Raw genomic sequence first — 21,949 nt, 5'->3', positions numbered from 1 at the left:
GTGGAGGCAGCAGAACATCTTTCCACTTCGATGATCATCCTTTTCGTTGAATTCGCACGCTAGGTGGGTTCCGAGTCGCCAAAAACGGCGAACTTCCTCTTTTGTCTATTCGTAGCCATATGGATGTGTATATAATTTATATGTTGATAGAGAGAGATGATAGCATAAAATTGATGTATCTAGGATCTCTAGATGATGCTAAACTAGTTTAATCAAAAGATTTATCATGGATTTGGGGTTTTCTTGTGGAGCAAGAAACCTAGGGTTAGATTTGGGGCTTTTGTCCCTATGAGATTTGGAACCAAATTGACCTTGTAAATCTCCAATTAATTGAAGGGTAGTTTAATGCGAGGGACAACTTCATTTTAGATTACGACGAGGTTGCGGTGTTCGATTGGGAGATTTTGTCGATTTTCGTTCGTTAGGCTTGGGTCGAGCCGAATCGGCGATGATAAATCGCGAGGCTTGGTTTCTTGCTTCTAGACATCGATACGAGGTAGGTGGTGCTATCCGAAATGGTTGGATTTCTTTTTATGTCTATATTGCCATTTTGATCATATGTGTATATATGTGTAGAAATCATGCATTATAGGGTCTATGTCTATATTGGAGTGCTGTGGGTGAACAAAAGACTTTGGGCCCGGACATCTTGGTCAAAACTAAGGAAAAGGTGAAGCTTGCACAATGACACCTTCTGACAGCTCAAAGTCGACAAAAAAGCTATGCAGATACTCGACAACGAGACCTTGAGTTCCAGGTTGGAAATTATGTTTTCCTAAAAGTATCGCCATCTAAGGGAATATACAAATTTGGGGTGCGTGGAAAATTGAGCCTGCGCTATAGTGGCCTTTTTGAGATTCTGGAGCGAGTTGGACCGATGGCCTACCGCATCGCCTTGCCACCTAGGCTTGTAGGTGTTCATGATGTCTTCAATGTTTTGGCTCTTAGGAAGTATGTCTTCGACCCGGCTCATGTGATTGATTATGCTCATTTAGAGTTAGCGGAGGATTTGAGTTATAAGGAGCAATCAATTCGGATTCTAGCACACCAAGAGAAGGAACTACGGAACCAAAACATTCCCTACGTGAAGATGCACTGGAGCAATCATGAAGAATAGAATCTAGAATTTCAGTATATATCAATTTCTACCTTGATTGAGTCAAATCTAGGTTCCTAACCTGAAATTCCTATGGGAATGGATCCAAAATAGTAGAAAAGTAGGGTAGATCCTCACATAACCTAACAAAAGCTCCTCCACCAAAAACTGGATCCAAAAATCAAACAAAACCCATCAAAGCCCCAAAAACTACACCTAACCTCGAAAATCCAAAATCTGAAATGAACTCCCCTTTCCAACATGAAAAAATTTGATAAGAAAGCTTCAAAATCGGTGAGAAAAGATGGAAAAGCAATTCCAAATCCAAAAATCCACCTACAATTAGAACCGGATTAAGAAAAGTTTAAGAATTCCACAAGAAAACTCAATTTTAGCTCAAAACCTACAATTCAAGTTAATTTCAGCAAATTAACCTCACAAACCTAAATTAATTGCTATTAGAATTACTCTACACTCCTTCAAATCTACAATCCAGAAAATTATTCCCCACAGCAAGTGGAAGCTCCAACTAGGTCACAATTTCACAATTTGCTGAGATTGTTGTTGAATCCTGCAGTTCTGGATCCACCGCTGAGAGGAGGAGATGGAGTAGAGATGATTTGGAGGAGATTTAGATGAAGAAAAGAAAAGAAAAGAGCTCTTAGGGTGTCACGCCCCGAGCCCGGTCCTATTTGGCCGGTTCGAGCACGTCGAACAGACGTCGAACGGATAGAGCCTCCCCTGTCCGCCCAAGGCTCAACAACAAGTACAAATAGAGTATAAATTTTACACATGCGGAAGCAAACATAATGGCTTGCACGAGGGCAAGTAGTAGCCAGAGTGATAGTACTAACTAGTTAACATACAAATAATATGATTAACTTTAAATCACATTCATACATACATCTTTAATAAAATTCCTTTACAATCTTTGCATCATTTCTTTTATACATCACAATATCACCAAAATAAACATAATGTATTTTCTCAAAAAGATAAGCTTTTACATCATTCATGTTCTTTCATTTAAACAACTATAACCATCAAAATACAAAAGATGGTATAAAAAGGTAATGTAACTAGCAAAATAAAACTGACTAGGGAAGTCACTGTCTACGGCGCGATACCCTTACCGCGATCATCCACAGGCTCGCTCGGTCCCGGCTCTGTGGAAATAGTGGGGTGAGAACTACAACAAAGTTCCTAGTGGGTTCGGCCGCCGACCTCGCCGACTTTCCCACTAGGTCTAAATTAGGCATAATAGAAGAAAGAATAGATAGTAACCAACTAAAAAATACAGCTAATATGCATGAACAATATATATAATCAATCATATGCTCAATGAAATGCTCATGATGAATGCAAGGTCACTTTCCAATACCCAATCTCTAGGCTAACCTATAGGTTTCACCCTCAATAGACTCACCAACTCATAATCCCAAGTATCGGGGAGAAACTCCTACAACCCGTACAGGACCGTCCTCTGGGGAGAACTACTACGACCCAGTGATGACTACTCCGGAGCTCATCGCCCGAGGGGGAGCTACCGCCCTCTGAGCAAGGAGTAAAAGGCGAGTATGATCCAATCCTTAACTATAAGGATTCCAAATTCAATCCATTTCTTAACTATAAGGAAGCAATGCCCATATGACCCTTAACTATAAGGTTGTTATGTCATAATGTCACTATCTCTCTTTACTTGCATTTTTTAACTTTCACTAGTGTCATAAACACTACTTTGTTCTTTGTACTCATTCACTAATGCCACACTTGTTCTCTAAGTGTTCAACTCTAGTATTCTTGTCCCATTAATGTCATTATTGTAACACTAGTATTCAAGACTCATCAATGCCACTCTCTACATTTATGTCAACATGTCACTTTTGTTCTCTAACTCAACTAGGTTCTTGTCATTGATCATGCATACATAGGGTTACACAAGTTCTTGCTCTTTTACTATTATTTCTCATGCATTTGTCCTCACAACATGCATCATATGCTCTCAAATCAACCCTACTATGCACAATGTTCAATACATACACATATGCTCAAAAATAACACTTTAGACATAAAAGAAAATTCAACGTTTTCGAAATGCACCACCCACCTTAGATGGTTGTAAGGATGCTATAGTTCAATTCTTGAAATTTTTGGGCGCCTATTCCGCGTGCTACGGCTATCTGTACCAAAATCGACCTTTTCGTCAATTTCTTCGCATATACTCGTCAGATCACCGAACCGAGTTCATATTCTTGTTAGAAATACCACTAATTAGATTTATACAAGGTCAATTTGCTTTTAAACCACTCTAGGGCAAAAGCCCCAATTTCAGTGCCCTGACAATGTCATTTGTTAAATCTTTGGGTTTGATCTCTAGAACAAGCAAAAGAAAGCTTGTTGAACCTCTATAAACTCTTTTAGAACCTTTTCTAAGCCTTTCAAACCATTTTTAGGACATACAACATGAACCCTAGAAGTTCACCATGAGAGCACACGAAGCTACCATGGATTTTTATAGAGTTCATGCCTCAAGAAGGTTTCTATTCTTATAAGAAGCTCAAATCCAAAATCTATGGCATAAAATCCAAGCCCTAACCTAGATCTTACAAGAAAACCTTACCTTTGCCCTAAGCTCTCCCAAGTCCACCTTGTAGGAGAGACCCAAACCTTCAAATCCTCCAAAAATCTCCTTCAAAGCCTTCTCCTCCTTCACCTCCTCGCTCTTGAAAGTGATCTCTAGAGAAAGAAAGAGAGAAAGAGAGAAATCAGAGGAAGAGAAGAGTTTGCTGTTATGACCAGGTGGGAGGAAGGTTGGGGTCATTTATAAGGTGCTACAATAGCAAAAAGACCCTTCGTTTATTTCTATTTGCAGCAGATCAAGTCTGCTATCTGGGACACTTGGTACCGGTACAAGGTCCCTGGTCACCGGTTACACGATCTCGCAGAACCAAACCCGAGAGCTGCTACTGCGGGTAATACACTTGGTACCGGTACTAATTTGGTTTGTCACCGGTTACAGCATTTCGCAGAGGTAAACCCGAGAGCTCTCTCTCTCGGTCTGCATTGTGGTACCGGTACAACATCAATGTTGTATCGGTACAAAATGCCCAGACTGCAGTTTTAGCACTTATTTGACTTCCTTTTGCGCCGAGCAATGCTAAAACCATTATAACTCTTTTAGGACTCATTCTTAACCCTTCCAACATTGTGAAAATGTTAATTTGATTTTCTCTAGCTTTTTCTTTCGGACGCTTTAGTCAATTTGGCTGAAGTCCAATATTCTCTACCGAGGTTTTGGTATATTACACAGGGGGTCGTCCCCTTGCTTTTATAGAGGTGTAGGTTAGGTACAATAAGCCTCAAGAATAAAAGAGTTAAACCTGCTACTCTGTTGGAAATTTCGGAATTTGGCTCCCTAAACCAAGAACTGGGCGCCCTAATCAGCACGTTCCCACAGTCCGGCAAAATGGGCTCACCCGTGCAGCAGTCTGGTGTGCCTATCCTGCTCTGGCGGCTCACACCTACCACACGCCACGTGTCAGCACGATCAATATTCACGAGATGAATTTTCGGGCTCAACTTTTGGGCGCCCTAAACTGGGTGTGAAATGACTTCGGTATCCTATTCAAAATAGCACTTTGGATCCGGGCGCCCTAAACTATCAGAATTTCAGTTTTGGCTTATTTTAGTGCACCGAGTTCCTTTTCGCATCTATTTCACACCAAAATGACTCCGGCTTACCTCGACACTCTACAGATGTGTCGACTAGTTGCTGATATTATAGTTATTCCGACAGTTAAACCCGAAGAACACTACAGAACTGGAACTTGACTTAGGAGAAAACTTTCAAAACCTACACACTTCATTTTTTGATAAAGTTAACAAATTTAGCTTCAGAAGTTGGTTTCACCTTGATTTCACCGTTGTTAGTGCGCCTGGATACTTAGATTAGTGTAAATTGATATCACACTCGTATTGAGATACCGAGCCTACTTTTACAGTAGAGTTGAGATTGTTTCGTATCGACGGGTGCCATCGGGATTAACGGTGGACCTGGATCTCTACTTTTCACATCAGATTGTGTCTAGGGCATGTGAGCCTTGAATCTTAGACCTGTTTGACCAATTTGCATTGATTATAGCCTATAGTTGCCTGATTGAGCTTGACCAGTTCACAATTATACTCGGTTAGGTCAAGCTACGAGTGCCGCTCCGGAATTTGGCTTTCGTGCGTTGCCGTGGACCCAATTGGGCACTGTACTTGGACTGGCCACCCCTGTGGGTAGTGTACGGTGTAGCTTAGGGCACAGGCTGGACAGGTCAGTTGGCGATCCTTTGGATTGGGTCAGTGTTGACTATTTCTTAGTTAGTGATGCATATGTACACATAGAGCATGACATGAGAAGTGGCAGTGGTGGCATTTTAGCCATAAAATTCTTCCAGCTTATCATACTGTTCTTTTACCTACCAGCTATACTGTTAGTCTTGTAGACTTAGTGGGTAGGCTATTGAGATCGGTGATGGTACCCATTGAGGACTACTTTGTTTTACAGTAGTTCTCATGCCCATTGTTGCCATTTTTTCTTGCAAAGCCGTCGGTTGCCGCTGCTACTTCTGATCGAGGTAAGGGAGTCGCAAGCTAGATCCCTGTCTACCTCAGTCGTTGAGCTAAAGGACTATCGTTTTGAAGATAGTTTATTTTGTAGTCATGTACTTACAGTTGTGTTTATCATCACTATTTAGAGTTATATAGGGATAATGTTGTACCTGAATTATTATATAAATTTGGACCACACGTATGTACAATTGGCTATATATACCTTTTAGTTTTAATAGCTCTGTTGCTCTCTACTAGTTGTTCTTGTACTATTTGCAGGTGTATCTATCGTTTCGTGTACACAAGATTTTCTATATATACGGCGGATCTGTTGGTGAGCTCGGTAAGTTGGAACTCGGGGCATGACACGAATCCTGATGAGGAAAGCTTCTAGACCAGCTAAGAAAGATAGAGAAGCAATTCCAAGTTCAAAAGTCCAACTATCTCATGAATCGTATCCATGAAATCTAGCAAAAACCCAATTTTAGCTCCAACACATACACTAAGTTTCCAGAAAATTTGGCAATTCAATCATACTAACCTGAAATTAAAACCACTAGAGTTTCTCCATAGCCTCTCCTTTAAGTCTAGTCCAGGAATTGGCTCCCCACCGCAACTAGATGTATCCAGGGATCACAATCCCTCCATCTTCTAAAGTTGTTGCTGGAATTCCTGCTATTTTGATCCAATGCAAGGAGGAAATGATGGGCTTGAGGGAGTTCAGGGAGGACTTGAGAAGAAAATTAGGAGTTGGCTGTGAAGGAGGTTGAAAAAGAGTCTTTCAGGGGTCGTCCAAATGTTTTTATAGAGGAGTTGGTTACATGAAATAAGCCACAAAAACAACAAGGGCTAACCTGTTATAATGCTGAAATCCTAGGATTCAGGCGCCCTAAACCGAGAACTAGGCGCCCGATTCTGTCCCTGACCATAATCAAGCAAAGTGGGCTCAACTGTAGAGCGGTCTAATACTCCTTATTCATTTCCGACAGATCTCACCTACCACAGAACATGTGTCAACACATTTGATAATCATGAGGGAGAATTCATACTCAACTTTCGAGCGCCCTAAACTAGATCCAAAATGACAGCAATAGCGCATATTAATAGCACTCTGAATCTGGACGCCCTAAACTTTTAATAACTTTTGGATGCTCTAAACTGTTAGAACTTCAGTTTTGCCTTATTTGAGTGTGCCGAGTTCATTTTTATATCCATTTCATACCAAAATAATTCCGACTTATTCCGACACTCTACAGATGAGTCGAGTGTTGCTAATACTGCAGTCATTCCAATAGCTAAGCCCCAGGAACACTACAGAGGGCGTAAGAACTACTGAACTATAGTTCCCAGTGGTATGGTCGGTGTCAACCACGACCTTGCCACTAGGTCTACCGGAAGTAAGAATAGGTAAAGATCAACTAAACCTACTATAAACTAAGCTACGGAGCATAATATAAGTAAAAAAATTTCACTTTCTATGATGCATCTATACAAGTAATGAGCAGAAAAGAAAAAGATTGAATTATGGATCAGTACTAATACTGATAAACAAATGTAATAATATACCCAATCGTAATGACCGACTCATAGGTCCGGTCAAGCCTATGCCTGCCTAGTGCACGACCACACTCCTATAGGTGTGACGACAACACCTAAGCTATTGTCTTTGCTATCGCTGGCCAGCCTTCGGAGCAGCACTCGGGGGGAGCGATCCCTGTCGAGTCAAATAGCACCTAACCCTGTGCAAGCTCAATGTAGTTCTGCAGAATATAGTCTATGTGATGATAAAAAAATCACAAGCAATTAATATTATGTTTTCAATATGCTACAGAATAAGTTCTAAGTGGCACTATATGACATTCATATCCTATCTCTATGGCCAATGTATTACTTTCCTACTGTTGTTCTAGTCCACCGCCTTTATCTCATGGTTCACAACAATTATACCATAAGTAAATAAACAATACTCTACAATCATGCATGTGATGTCTGTAGGATACCGAACTTCTGAAAATAAGAAGTTACGGTAGGATATGCTGTGTCGGAATTTATTATAAAAAGAAAAAGAATAATAAATATAAATATAAATAGTGTGGGAAACTATTTTATTGGGCTCATAGAAGTAAAGTATAAGTTGGAAATGACATGTGCTGAAATCGGAGCGAAAACAGAGGATTTAGAATTTTCTGTGAGAAACGGGGCAGATAAATTAGCAGAAAATGCACAGTGTCAGAAAATTATGAAAACTGGAGGATAGGTCAGAATTATTTTTATGAGGCTAGAATTAAAGCTTCAGCCCATTCTANTGAGAGCATATGATGTATTTATATTTTGGAGAAAAAGAATGCAAGTTGTATCGATGCTTAAAGTTTAATGAAATTGAAAGAGCTTAAACAATTTCAAGTTTTATGGTTTAAATAGTTAAGTTCTCTCTTTTGTATACTTGTATGGTATTCACTCGTATCGCTTGCTCTTTGGTCGTTTAGCACTGTTTGTGCTTCTTCGTTGTTGTTGTATAGATCGTGTATGTTTACAAGTGATTCCTGGGTACTTGTGTACATGATCTCGTTGTTGAGCCTAGGGCGGACAGGGGAGGCTCTGTCCGTTCGGCGTCACGCCCGCTGCGCCCGAACCGCGCCAAATTGGTAGCGGTCTCGGGGCGGGGCGTGACAATGTCACTCCATCTTTCTCGGCCTAATCAACATCTATACTCAATCTAGTATTAACAAGTTCACTATGTGCTGATCGTAATGTTAAAGCTCTACTTTCTAACTCAATTTCCACCAATATGGCCCTCTATTAAGATACATAACATATAAACATGTAATTGCATCCATATAGACGTAATAGAAACTTCGCCGTTTTCGATGAGTCGAAACCCACCTTGGATCGCTAGTCCAATAACGACCAAAATCAATCTCCAATGCACTATTGTAATAACCCAATCCGATCCTATCCGATGTGAGACTGTTGTGGTGTCACAGACTTCCCCCGTTTAGGCCCTGACATCCTCATTAGCCCTAAACACACACAGCCCAAGATCACCAGGCGATATGAGATTTGTCTCGCTAGCCTTGTCATTCATACCCTGACTTAGCCTTGTCATTCTGACTCTGAATTAGCCTATCATTCACTAACCCTGGCTTAGTCTGTAATTCCGACCCTGGCTCTGTCAAGACTCATCTCATACCTTCTGCTGGTTAACCGACTCTTATACTAAATGTAATGACCCAATGCGCAAGCAATAATAACTCGTTGGGCCCAAACCATCGACCCAAAATACTTAAGCCCAATTATTATTACTATGGTGGAGTCTTCTTATATACCCAATGATAATCCATTCCCATCCGATGTGGGACTATTAGGGTGTCACAACTACTCTTCGGTTCATGTCCCACACAAATCCACTAAGGAGACACCAAAATCGGCGAGGGTACTAGCAAAGCGAAGATATACTAAAATCCATCACTTCGGCAATTTGATCACAAATGAGAGGGTTTAGATTAAAATTAATCCAAATTATCTCGATGATCCGAGGGAGATAATTCCAAGCTAGCGGGAAGTGATAAGAGGTTCAGTGAAATTCTCCAAACACTCCACAAGTGAGTCAGAACGCCAATAATCCTGAATCCAACAAAAGATCAGATTCACTCCGATTACATCAAATTCTAGCAATTAAGAGTAAAGTGTAATTCCAACTCACCCAACCATTATCTTCCTCCTCCAACGAACGTAGATTCATTCGCCAAACGTGCAAACGTGCAAATTGCACGAAATTAACTCTCTCTTGGGTCTCACGGGTGAAAAGGGATAAGCACAATCTGTTGCATTAGTGGAATTCCACTAACTTGCATAAAATGCAAGGAAGTTCAAAACTATCCAATATTTATATTTTGGTCCTTCGAGATCTAAGATGTGAGTTTTGAATTTGTTTTCGCGTCAATTTCGTGCCAAAATGTCTCCAATTCACTCAGGCCTTGTGTCACGCCCCAGGACCGCCTATTTGGTTAGTTCGGGCGCGCGCACAGATGGCCGAACGAACAAAGCCTCCATTATCCGTCCAAGACTCAACAAAACAAGTATATCGAATTTCACACAGGAAATACAACATGATGCAATTTTGCGCGAGGGCATATCACAAGAGCGAGAATATAAACCTAACTATTACAACATTGGTACAATCACCTTTTTATATGCATTTTCTCATTTTACATTGATACAAGAATGATTCCTCCAAAATACAATTACATTCCAAATTACATTTCTAATAAACTTTTACATTCTTTTGCTTGTACATAGGGCGACCTAAATGGGGTAACCCTGCTATCTAGGGCACAACGCCCACGCCTCGATCCGGTGCCGCTCTACGAATGGTGGCTCTGCAACAATAGGGGGTGAGAACTAAAAGAAGTTCCCAGTGGGTTCGGCCGCCGACCTCGCCGACTTTCCCACTAGATCCAATAAGACATAGTACTACAAAAGGAGATAGCAATGCAAGATATAAGCAACTGAACATGTAGTCTACCACTACTAAACATACAACATGCAACAATGACTACTACTATGCCTTACAATAAGGAATGAATGCTATGGTCTTATATGTTCAACGGTGTCCCTCACACACACTTGACCTAATTCATTCTTGACCCAATCGGGGCTTCTCACAAGACCAAGCCCAACTCATAAGAATATCATGATCCGCCCTGTACACACAATATGTGATCTCACTATGCTCACTCTCTATATGAGATGCAACAATACAAGTAGCATAGGGTACAATATGGTCAATCAACTATCTCTTTTTTCTTTGACCCAATCATACCGACTAACCCGAAGGTTGAGCCCCGACTCACAATCCAATCCCACAAATGAGTAGTACCGCTACAACCCATTGGGGGACCATCTGCTGGGTAGCTAGGTTAACCCACCTGAAGAACTTCGGAGACCACTGCTTGGGTGGAGCGACCACCGCCAAGCTGACAGACGTAATGTGAGCATGATCCAATCCTCTATCCCGAGGATACCCTACCAACTAGTGGTAACAACAACAGAAGATCTACCAATCCCTAGCATGGTCCAAAGGATCTATTTCAATCCTTCGTATGCTCAATAACATCATAGTACTAGATGTCACGCTACAAATGCATTGACCCATTCTTTTCCACATACACTCGAGAGTTTACCCAACTTATGTAGCGTACATCAATAGGATATAAAAACACCACACAATATGAACACAAGCAACTGTGCAATGCTTCATAATAATATGGGAACTCAATATCATGCCACAATGTAATGACCCAATTTCTTATTCATACTTGAGACATTCTCAATTCATGCCATATCCCTATCATGCACAACATATTATGCTCAATCCATGTTCTATCACAAGGTTCACATTCAATATCACAATGACAACCAATGTATTATTTATTTCAATGTCCACAATATTTTTTATGTCCAATCCACTAGTTTTTCCTCTACTAGTTCAACATGTCACTAGGGTTCATGTGTCACTAATTTCATGTATCCTAAGTTCCAAATTAGCATCACAATTATTTATATATACATCGTAGGAAGCATGTAAGTTTCTATAAGAAGAAATGCTTGAACCCTACCATGCACAAATAAAACATGTATATATGCTCAACAAAAGAGAATTAGACATAGGGAGAAATCCAACCATTCCGGATAGCACCACCCACCTCATATCGACGTCAATAAGCGAGAAATCAAGTCCCGCAATTTACCGTTGCTGTTTTAGCTCGACCCAAGCCTAACGAACCAAATTCCGCAAATCTCTCAATCGGACGCCGTAACCTCGTCGTAATCCAAAACGAAGTTGTCCTCCGCGTCGAATTATCCTTCAATTAAGGTTTTACAAGATCAATTTGATTCAAAACCTCTTAGAGACAAGAGCCCCATTTTCTAACCCTAGGGTTCAAGTTCTACAAAAATACTCCAAATTTCATGATTAAATTTTAACCAATCTAGTTTAGAATCATCTAGAGGTCATAAACATCTCATTTACAAAAGATTTAATCCAAACCCTAGCTTACATCACAAAACTCACAATGGCCACATCGGGAAAGAAGCTTGTCCACCATTGGAGAGCTTGCTTCACCACCAAGCTTCTTCTCCAACTTAATCTCCTCCAACTTCTTCTCTTTAATGGAGAAATTGCTAGAGAGAGAGAGAGAGCTAGAGGTGAGGGTTTAAGAGAAAGAGCTCTCATGTTTTGGGTATGTGTAGAGGAGGAAGAGAACCCTCCACTCCTCACACGTTTTGGGAGAGAACCAGGGAGAGAGAGAGATGGTGTGGGTTTACATATAGGCCCCATAACAATTACAACTCATAGTTTGGTCCAGTTCAGAATCTGATACTTTTAGTCGGAGCCCTTCTGAATGTTTGTTTACGCTCAAATTTGACAGTCAGACTAGGTTAAAATTAATAAGAAGAACGAAATTTTAACTTTTCAGTTTTGAACTATTTTTTGTCACCGAAAAGTCTACCGACTAGAATCTCTAACATATAGCAGCCAGATTTTGTTTTCCACTTTTCGGGTGTCGAAATGACATAAAACTTTAAATCTAACCTCAGAAAAATAATTACGACATATTCTCAAATTTTCATAATTTTCTGACACTGTGAATTTTCTGCTAAAAGATTAACTCCGTTCCTTACAAAAAATTCTAAATTTTCTGTTTTTATTTCAATTTCACCACAAATAATTTCTAAATTATCTTTTACTTCTTCTAAGTCAATAAAAATAGTATCTTACACTATTTTTATTTATACTTACTTTTATATTAAAAATCCGGTACATTACATTCTGTAAGGACAAGCTAATTAGCAACTCATACTATAATCTTTTCTATATGGCAAGGTCCAGTACTCTACGGTTGCACTATTTGAGACAAACTTATTATAAATGGTGAAATTTTGTCTCGAGCAATGCAACTTATTCTCTAGCAATATAATTTTTATTTCAAACCGTGCAACTTTATATTTTTCTCTCTTCTTTCTCTCAAATAGTGTAATTTAATCTCAAATAATGCAATTTAGTCTAAAAATAGTGCAATTCTTTTTATATGGCGCAATTTTGTTTTAAACAGTGCAACTTATTCTCAAGCAGTTCAATTTTGATCTCAAACAGCGCAATTTTGTTCTCTTCTTTTTTCTTATTTTATTTTTGAGGTCATAAAATATGATAATTTTTTGAGAAGAAAAAACTATTTTTGTTTTTTTTATATATTTTCTTTCACCATTTGCATCCTTTTCTGTTACTGCACCTCCTCTCTCTCTCTCTTTGCTGCAGCTGCTGCTGCCTCTACCTTGACGTGCTCTCTCTCTCCGTCATCCTCAAAACCTATGGTACTCTCACCGCTGTCGCCATCACCTCGCCGCTATCGCCATCACCATCCGCAGTTATCTATTCCGTCACATCGTGATCTGTACCATATTCGAGCCGGCTTCGGCGGGAGATGTGGGCAAAGTGAGAGAGAGGAGCGCGGCATTGATGTTGAGGTGGTGGTGGAGGAGAAGAAACGAGAAAAAGTAGGAGGAAAAGAAGAAGAAACGATGAGTAAAAAGCAGACAAGCTATACGGAAAAAGACGAACGTGAAAAAAAAAATGAAAAAAAAATGCAGATATTTTCGTCGAGTTATTAAAAAATCGAAATGAGTCTGTAAAATTCAAAAAGACGGCATACTTTTGCAAAAACACAAAATCGATGAATTTTTTATACAAATTAGGTTAAAATATTTGCGACATAGTCCAAACTATAAAATTTTAATTTTCATAATTTTAAATTTTTTTATAAGAAGAATTTTTATTTATTTATTTATTTATTTTTGGCCTCGTCTCTTTTGCGACTGCAGGGCACAATAATTGACACGAGCGTGATTTAAAGAGAAAGGAAAAGTCCAAATGATGAAGGGTAGGTTCAATGTATTTGGTTCCTAAATCCAAGTCGGCGTTACGTCCCATTCAATAAATCGTGCTTGTCAAAATAGAAATATTTTAATATGGTAAATGTGGATTCGAGATCCTTTTCACACGGAGTGCCATCGTGTCCCGTACATCATCGAGTTTGATGGGCGCACAGTATTTTGCCACGTGTAACTTGAATCCATTTTCCTTTTACTTTCCAGCGCCAACGCTAAAAAAACAACCATCTCCATATCTTAAGCAAAAAATGCATCCGAACCCCCAAGTGTAAGGATACGTTTAAAAGGGCACTTACATACTTTAATTAACCTATCTAAGTATTGAATTAAAGATCTTGTTTAATTCTATAGTTATTATGGTAAGTACAACTATCGTGAACTCTCTTTGGGAGACGAAATTTAGCATTTCATTCAATTTTAACATATTATTTCATTCAATTTTAGAAATTTCATTCAATTTAGGTAACAATGCTGATTATTAGCCAGTGAAAAGCAATTATTTCATTCAATTAAGAAAAATAGTTTAAACTAAATTATTTAAAATTAAAGGGCTGTTTACAGGAAAGGGTTAATTCCATCATTAGTCCCAAACTTTTGCCCGATTTGTAACTATAATCTTTATTTTTTTTTTTTTGACTTTTACAATTATATCACTAATTTTCTATCATTTGTTTTAATTTAATTTCTCCACTTAAAAGCTTCCTCCATTCTTAACAAATACTGTCACACAGGCACCAAATAAAATTTATTGTATATTGTACATTATAAAATGCCGTTACATTTAGCGAGCGGTCGGTTCAAAATGGAAAATAAAATAGAAATGAAAATCGGAATGGAAAGGAAGCTAAAACGGAATGATATAACCTCTCAATATATTTGGTTCAGATTAACAAATCGGAATTGGTACGATTGATTCGTACTTTCAATATTTAAAAAAATTTAATTATCAAAAAATTAAAATAAAATTACAATTAAAATACAAAATAAAAATAATTTAAAATTTAGTTTGCACCTCAAAACATAAAATTAAATTTATAATTTAAATTCAACCTATTAAATATTAAAAATTTATATCAAAATATTAAATGACAAGCCAAAATTTTAAATGTAATTTTTAAAAATTTTAAAATTTAAAATTGAGTGGATAATTCAAAATATAAAACTAATTTTGATTTGATTCAAATTCAAACTTACAACTAAATTTAAATTTATAGATTAAATTCAAAATGCTTGATTGAATTTTAATTTAATTTATAAATCAAAAACTAGAATTAAAAATTTAATTTCTAAATTTAAATTTATATTTTAATACAAATTAAAGTCAAAAAATTAAATTAAATTTTAAATAAAATTATTAAATATAATTGAGATATTTTTGTAAAATATATTTTTTTTACCTGGGTTTAACTTCCAATCCGAGCTAGTAGGCCCAATTGACAAAAGTGGTGATTGGAGATTCCCATTTATTGGGGAATCAGAATCAGAGTGAAACTTTCATATATCAAATACTATAAGGGCTTGTTTGGTTCATCTATTTTGGACATGGAATGGAAATCGGTTTGATCAAATCCGGTTAATTTTGTTTGGTTCACAGGAATTGGTTTGAGATTCCTATTCTGGACTGGAATGGGAATGACCCATCAGCCTTCAACTTGATTCCGACCTCCTAATCCGGATTGAGATTTCATTCCCGAAGCCCACAACCATCTCACCCTCCTCTCCTGTATACAACTATACATACGATCTCTTCACCCCTCTCTCATAAAAAAAAAAAAAGAAAACACCTATCCTCTCTCAAAATTCGATCTCTAACCCACATCAATAAAAGTTTTTAAAAATAAATTTAATTTTTTTTGGAAAAAATTATTAGAGAATAGTATTATATTTTTCATAAATTTTAAATAATATAAAATCATATTTGAGAGTAAAATTAGTATAATGGTATCCTATAATTTTTTAATTTATACGAACCAAACAATGAAATATGAATAACTTATTCTAATTTCCAATTCACAAATAAACCAAACGTCTTGGGAGAGTGAGCCAATCCAATTATCATTTCAATTCATTGCAATTCCATTATTCATTCCAATTCCACCCTTGAACCAAACAAGCCCTAAATGAATTCATTTATTCCGATTTCAATTTTTGGGTCAAAACGAATGAACCAAACATGTCCTTAAATTTTGCCAAATGATAATTTTTTTGGTTAGAGTTAATGATACTTTTTTAAAAAGTAATTCAATTAAATAAATAACAAAAAAAAGCTAAAACTTAATTGTTAAAATTAAAATATGGGGACTAAAATAAAACGAAAACCGGGGTGAAATTAAAATGTTGCTGACCAATGTAGTACAAACAATTTTTGTTTTTTTTAAAAGAGCAAGAGTTTGAATTCATGTTTGAAATGGAAAGTGAAGTAGGTCTCCGAAGATTTTTCGCCCTATAAATATCTCCTCCAACTTTTCCTTTTCGCGTCTCTTGGAAACCTTTTTTTTTTATATTTTTTTTGGCATTCGCTCATTTGAATCCCCGATCGATCGATCGATGGCGGAGGCGAAGCACTTCAAGTACGTCATCCTCGGCGGCGGCGTTGCCGCGGTGAGGTTTTTTTTTTCTTTTTTTTTTTCCCAATCGTTTCTTTTTCTTTTTTTTATTTTACTTTTTCTTTTTTCCACCGGTAATTCCCTAAACCAAACACTTACTTTTTCTCAATCAATTCACGTCACTTTGAACAACGCATTAATATTTATCGATCGATTAATCCGTTCTCTTCTTCTCGTACGACTTCTCGCTCGCGTCGTTGTGTAAAATCCGTAGAAATTGGGGGATCATCTATTTTTAATTTTTCATTTTCTTTTCGCTAACCCTTAAAAAAAAAATAATGCCCGCATGGAATTTGCTATTTTCTTTTGCTTTGATTAACTCGGTAACATCTGAGGAAGAGATGGATGTAATAAATATATATATTTTTTTTTGTTTTTCCGGAGAGGGAAAGATGTCAAGCAATTATTATTATTTTTTTTAAAGGATAACTATGATATGGTTCTACCGTATCGATAGGGATAAATGATAACTTCAAGGGGATCGAATCTCCTAAAGAATTAAGAAGTAGAGAGAAGAAGTAGAAAGAAGACAAGATATGAGGGAAAAGAGACAATATTGCTTGATTATTTCTTGTAATTCCGGATTACATTATATAGAGCCCACATGCCCAAATTACTCATAATCATACTAACTTAACATAAATAAACCCATTCCCAAACATATTCCTAAATAACAAGATAATTGCCTATTCCTAACATATTCCTAATATAATAAATTTATTTCCATAATTGAAAATCCTAATCTAGAAACACATCATTCCACCGCCCTCAAAAGCTACCTTATCCTCAAGGTGGAAAATCCTCAAGCTTGTCTAATCCTTTTATATCATCTTCTTTGTTTTCATCAGGTTCGGCCTCGATAAAAAATAGTTGCTTTGATTTGCATCGATGTCCGGGTCTATATTTTTCATCACAATTGTAGCAAAGGCTCTCCTTACTTTTGCTTCAACCGGTGTGAGGCGCTTTATGGGTGGAAGCGTCTCATTAGACATTGGTGTTGTGGAAGCGTCTCATTAGACATTGGTGTTGTGGAAGCAGACAAAAGAGAAGGTTTAGAATTTATAATACGATGTTGAGCTATCAACGTTTCCTCTTGTAGACGAGCAAGACCGATGGCTGCTGACATAGAAGTTGGTCGGAAGGCTCAGACATCATGCTTTAGGTCCTCCCTCAGCCCACTAACGAAGCAACTTATGAAAAAAGCCTCAGTTAGTCCTAAAGTGCGATTGGCTAGCATTTCGAATCGAGCCTGATAGTCATGAACACTCTTGAGTAGGTCCTTGTTGTAATTTTGATAATTCACCCATATAGTCTTCATACATGGTTGGACCAAAACGAGTGCGGAGTCCTTCTACGAAATTTGTCCACGCTACAACTCCACTGCTTTTCTCAAACCATTGAAACCATTGCAATGCTTCCTTCTCCATATGGTACGATGCAAGTGGAACTTTTTGCACGGTCAGTATTTGATTAAATTTAAAAAATTGCTCTGCTCGATACACCCATCCAGCTGGATCCTCGCCATCAAATCGGGGAAACTCCAGTCTTGTGACACGAGGTATCACCATCATAGAGCTCTTCATAGTAGGAATCAATGTTCCTTCCTTGAAGGGAGTCGGAAGAAGAGGACGATTTTTGTCGGAACTTGCGATGGATGTATCTTCGGGCAATGCTTGCTGTCGCACATCCATCTTTGCGCTCATAGCGATAATTAAATTTTTAAGATCGTTAATAGAATCCCTAATGAGCCTTACCTCGGTCTCCAGTTTGTTCAATCGAGTATCAACGTTGTTCATTTTCTCCCTTCGTACGAACTTCCCGTCCATCTTTCGTAAGGATTCTTTTTTTGCTTGAGTCAGGACCATACAAGCTCTGATACCAAATGATGCGGTTCTACTGTATCGATAGGGATAAACGATCACTTTGAGGGGATCGAACCTCCTAAAGAATTAAGAAGCAGCGAGAAGAAGTAGAAAGAAGACAAGATATGAGGGAAAAGAGACAATATTGCTTGATTATTTCTTGTAATCCCGGATTACATTATATAGAGCCCACATGCCCAAATTACTCTTAATCATACTAACTTAACATAAATAAACCCATTCCCAAACATATTCCTAAATAACAAGATAATTGCCTATTCCTAATATATTCCTAATATAATAAATTTATTTCCATAATTGAAAATCCTAATCTAGAAATGCATCAAACTACAAACTTTCTTTGATTTTTTTTAATTGGGTCGCGATCTTTTGGTTTTGTCAATTAAGTCTTCAACCATTATTTTCTTTTTAATTTGGTCCCTACCGCCAATACTTTCATTTTAATTGAAGGAAGTTACACGTGGGCGGCGCTAATATGGGGCTATGTTGGCGTAGTTCCTTGAGTTAACAAAACTATTGATCCTCAACCTTTTTCTGATTTTTCAATTTAGTGCCTAAACCTTTGTTTATCAATTAACCAAATTATTTGATTTTTTATACTTATTTTATGGCAAGTCCTTATGGTGAAATAAAAATAAAACCACACATAGCAAATTGTCACTTTTCAAACCATAGGATGGCAAAGTGACCTGCACTAAACTACAAGAGGGCTTAATGAACTTTAATGTTTTTCTTTTTTCGCTAGATGCTTCATCAATCTTTCGCCTCTTCAGTAGTATGCACAATATGTTAATTGATGATAGAATTTTAAATGGATCTGTGTATTTTCTTTAGTTACTTTTTTGATCTTTCTCTCTAGACTTACATAAGACCTAATATGGAGAGTAATTGATCCAAAAGTTCATTTAATTTGGAAAAGGAAATTGAGGCCAGCATTTCTACAAAGCAAATGCTGTGAGTTCAGAAGTTGTGTGTTTCTGGGTGAATAACACTCTCTATTGATGTTTATCTTCAAAGTTGACCATTGACAGTTAGAAATATAAGCAAATATTTGCTCGCCCGAATTAAGGATTTGTTTTACAATTTCTCCATATTGCGACGACTGGAATGGACACTAATTGCTATGTAAGAAAATGATCAGGATTAATTGGAAGTCAAGAAAATGAAATAATTGTTAATTGTACTTGTTTTTATCTGCTTGTTACTGAAATGTAGGGTTATTAATAAAATATACATAGAATGGAGTGTTTGGCCAAAAAAAAAGAGAAAGAGTACAATGTAGAATGTGACAACACCCTTAAACTTAGTAGTAAAGTGTAATTAAAGCCATAATTCTATTGTCTTTGTGCATGCTGATCGATTTAAATGTTTATTGTTGTCTATTTCAAGGGATATGCAGCGAGGGAGTTTGCAAAGCAAGGGCTCAATCCAGGGGAATTGGCCATCATATCAAAGGAGGCGGTATGCGGTCAACTTGCTTGAAAGTGTCTTAGTTTTTTCTATCTTGTGCAAGAAATGACTCTTTTGTTTGCTTTTTTGCATTATCTTTAATTCTGGACCTCTGGTAGGGCTGTTGTTCTATTATGTTACAATTGTAGTGAGTTTTTATAAGGGATTTCATATTTTTGGAGCCTATTTCATCAAATAACAATTGAATTGTGTCGTCTAGCAAAGAGAAAGTGCCATCTAAAAGCTTTATCAAGATGGCGCAATCTAACTGTCAGAGCTGATATTGTTGCACTTGCAACATCATTGCAAGAAGTAACCATTTGTGAATATTTCTGATTTTAATTTGGGACCATATTGTGTCACATGTGAAAGTACCTAACCTAAAATTAGTTAGATATAAAGTAAGGGAGTGGCCCTATGGTCTTATCATTCCTTGATGTGATTGAAGATCGATCTTTAAGCACAACCACCATTTGTACATAGCTAAAAGCCACAGTTTGTCATCACAGCAACCATATGCCAATTCTTAAGCTTCATCTGAGTAATGATTTGATTGATACACGTTCTTGTCTTTATATGAACTTTAGTGATTTGATTTCACTTGCCGAATATTTGAAGAAACATGAAGTTTCACTAAGGAGTAAAGGTGTAATGGTAACCTTGCTAATAAGCCACTATAATGGGCCTTTTGCTTAGACGGAGTTATAAATATATAAAAATAAAAATAAAAGATACATGCAATTGGACTTGCTGCAATTTCAACTACAATTATCGTGTTTGCTTGCATGTAGTTGAGAGTGTTGCTACTATAATTTTTTTCTTTTGATTGAATCTAGTGGAGAATTACATTTGAAAATTTCATTTTAGAAATCCTATGGTATGATGAGATTATTTCTTAAAAAGGGTGACCTTTTTTTTTCTTTATTTTTGTGTGTGTTTGTGTGTATTCAAGAGACAGATGGGTTGGTAAGATTATTTTTTTTTGAGAGATAGGTAGCACGCTACCCGCTTTGTTTATTTCATTTAGAAATAAACTTAGCTGAAAATGTGACTCAACTAGGATTCGAACTTGGGTCTCGGGTACCAACTACCAAGCCCTTTGCCACTTGTTGGTAAGATTATTAGGCATGAAAATTGCTCTCTCCAACTGTTGAAGTTGGAACTATAGCTGATTTGCGTCCAATTCCATCTGTAGCTATTGGGACTTCTTTTGCAGTTCTAAGTGCAATAGTTGGATGCTGATGTACCAAACCAATCAATATATTTTGGCCTCCATGGAGTTAGATCTTCAGTGTAAGCTGCATACAATTAAACAACACCTAAGTAAAATTTAGGAAGAACTTCAAATACCACCTCTATAATTTCGCACTTTCTCACTTTAGTACCATGTGGCAAGGTTTAAAGTGCCGCCCCATGCCGTACGGCACGGGGCAGCACATACTGTGCCCTCAAGAAGAGGCCACGGTACAGAGGGGGGTCTCGGACCCCCGTCCGTGCCGCGGCACACGGCGCCATGCAGCACAAAACAGTGGCACGATGCAGTGTGCCGCGACACAGTGCCGTGCTGGCACTGTTATTTTTCTTCTTTCTTGCTTTTTGTTTTTTTTATTTATGGTTTATTTTTTAGGGTACCCGAAGCATTTTGGGTAACCCCACACTCCCCAAATACATTGCAAATCAAAAATCTACTCGTTAGGCAAGTCAAAAATATTATAATTTAATATTTTTTTATTTATTAATATACGGCGGCCGGAGCCCTCCGCTTCGCGGCCCGAGCCTTCCGCTTCCACCACAAATATTCATTTTTACTTCACAAATTATTTTATCAAAATTTGTCACAATGCGAAACTTTTGCCGAATTAGAGGAACAAAATCGAACTTAATAAACAAATTTTGAGACACATTAAAGCACATTAAGCATAAAATTTTATTTTTGTGATAGAAGATTGAAAATACTGATAAAATTAAAAGTTAAATAAATCAATTGATACTTAAATTTATTTAATTTATTTGTCATATAATTTATCGCTTAATTTTTTGATATATCTGCTAATTTTTTGAAAAAATTAATTAAAAAATATGTTTTTCAAATATTTTTAAAATAATTTTAAAAATTATTATTTTTGTATTTTATAAATATAAGACTGTAATATGGTCAAAAGAAAGAAAGAAAAAAAAGATGTTTTTGCATTTTAAAAATTCTAACCTGTAAAAATTTCTATTCTGCATCAGGTATAGTTATACTTTACATACAAAAAAGTTTACAAGTATATTAATTGATGAGTATAGTAAACTATACATAACAAATATTCATAATTATTTGATTAAATTTTTCAAAATAACATTATAGGAGTTTATTGGAACGAAAA

At 37.1% G+C, this 21,949-nt stretch overlaps 1 protein-coding gene and 1 long non-coding RNA gene across 2 annotated transcripts in view; one reads left to right on the top strand and one right to left on the bottom strand.

Moving 5' to 3' along the window:
• LOC109720905 lies at window positions 9,892-11,968 on the bottom strand. The gene is made up of 3 exons (XR_002219093.1): window positions 11,766-11,968; window positions 11,398-11,556; window positions 9,892-10,165 (listed from the first exon to the last, which is right to left on the bottom strand). It is a non-coding gene; the product is annotated as an uncharacterized LOC109720905 (long non-coding RNA).
• The window catches only part of LOC109715415 (monodehydroascorbate reductase, seedling isozyme-like), a 43,002-nt gene continuing 37,145 nt past the window's right edge, over window positions 16,093-21,949 (top strand). Inside the window, exons 1-2 of the mRNA XM_020240394.1 lie at window positions 16,093-16,243; window positions 19,521-19,592. Coding sequence (XP_020095983.1) covers window positions 16,190-16,243; window positions 19,521-19,592 — 126 coding nt within the window. The 5' untranslated portion in view covers window positions 16,093-16,189. The remainder of the gene's footprint in view (window positions 16,244-19,520; window positions 19,593-21,949) is intronic.

Source organism: Ananas comosus, linkage group 1, assembly GCF_001540865.1.
Source record: "Ananas comosus cultivar F153 linkage group 1, ASM154086v1, whole genome shotgun sequence".
Lineage (NCBI taxonomy): Eukaryota > Viridiplantae > Streptophyta > Magnoliopsida > Poales > Bromeliaceae > Ananas > Ananas comosus.
Note: the sequence above shows the minus strand (reverse complement) of the source record. Positions and strands in the feature narration are given on the sequence as shown.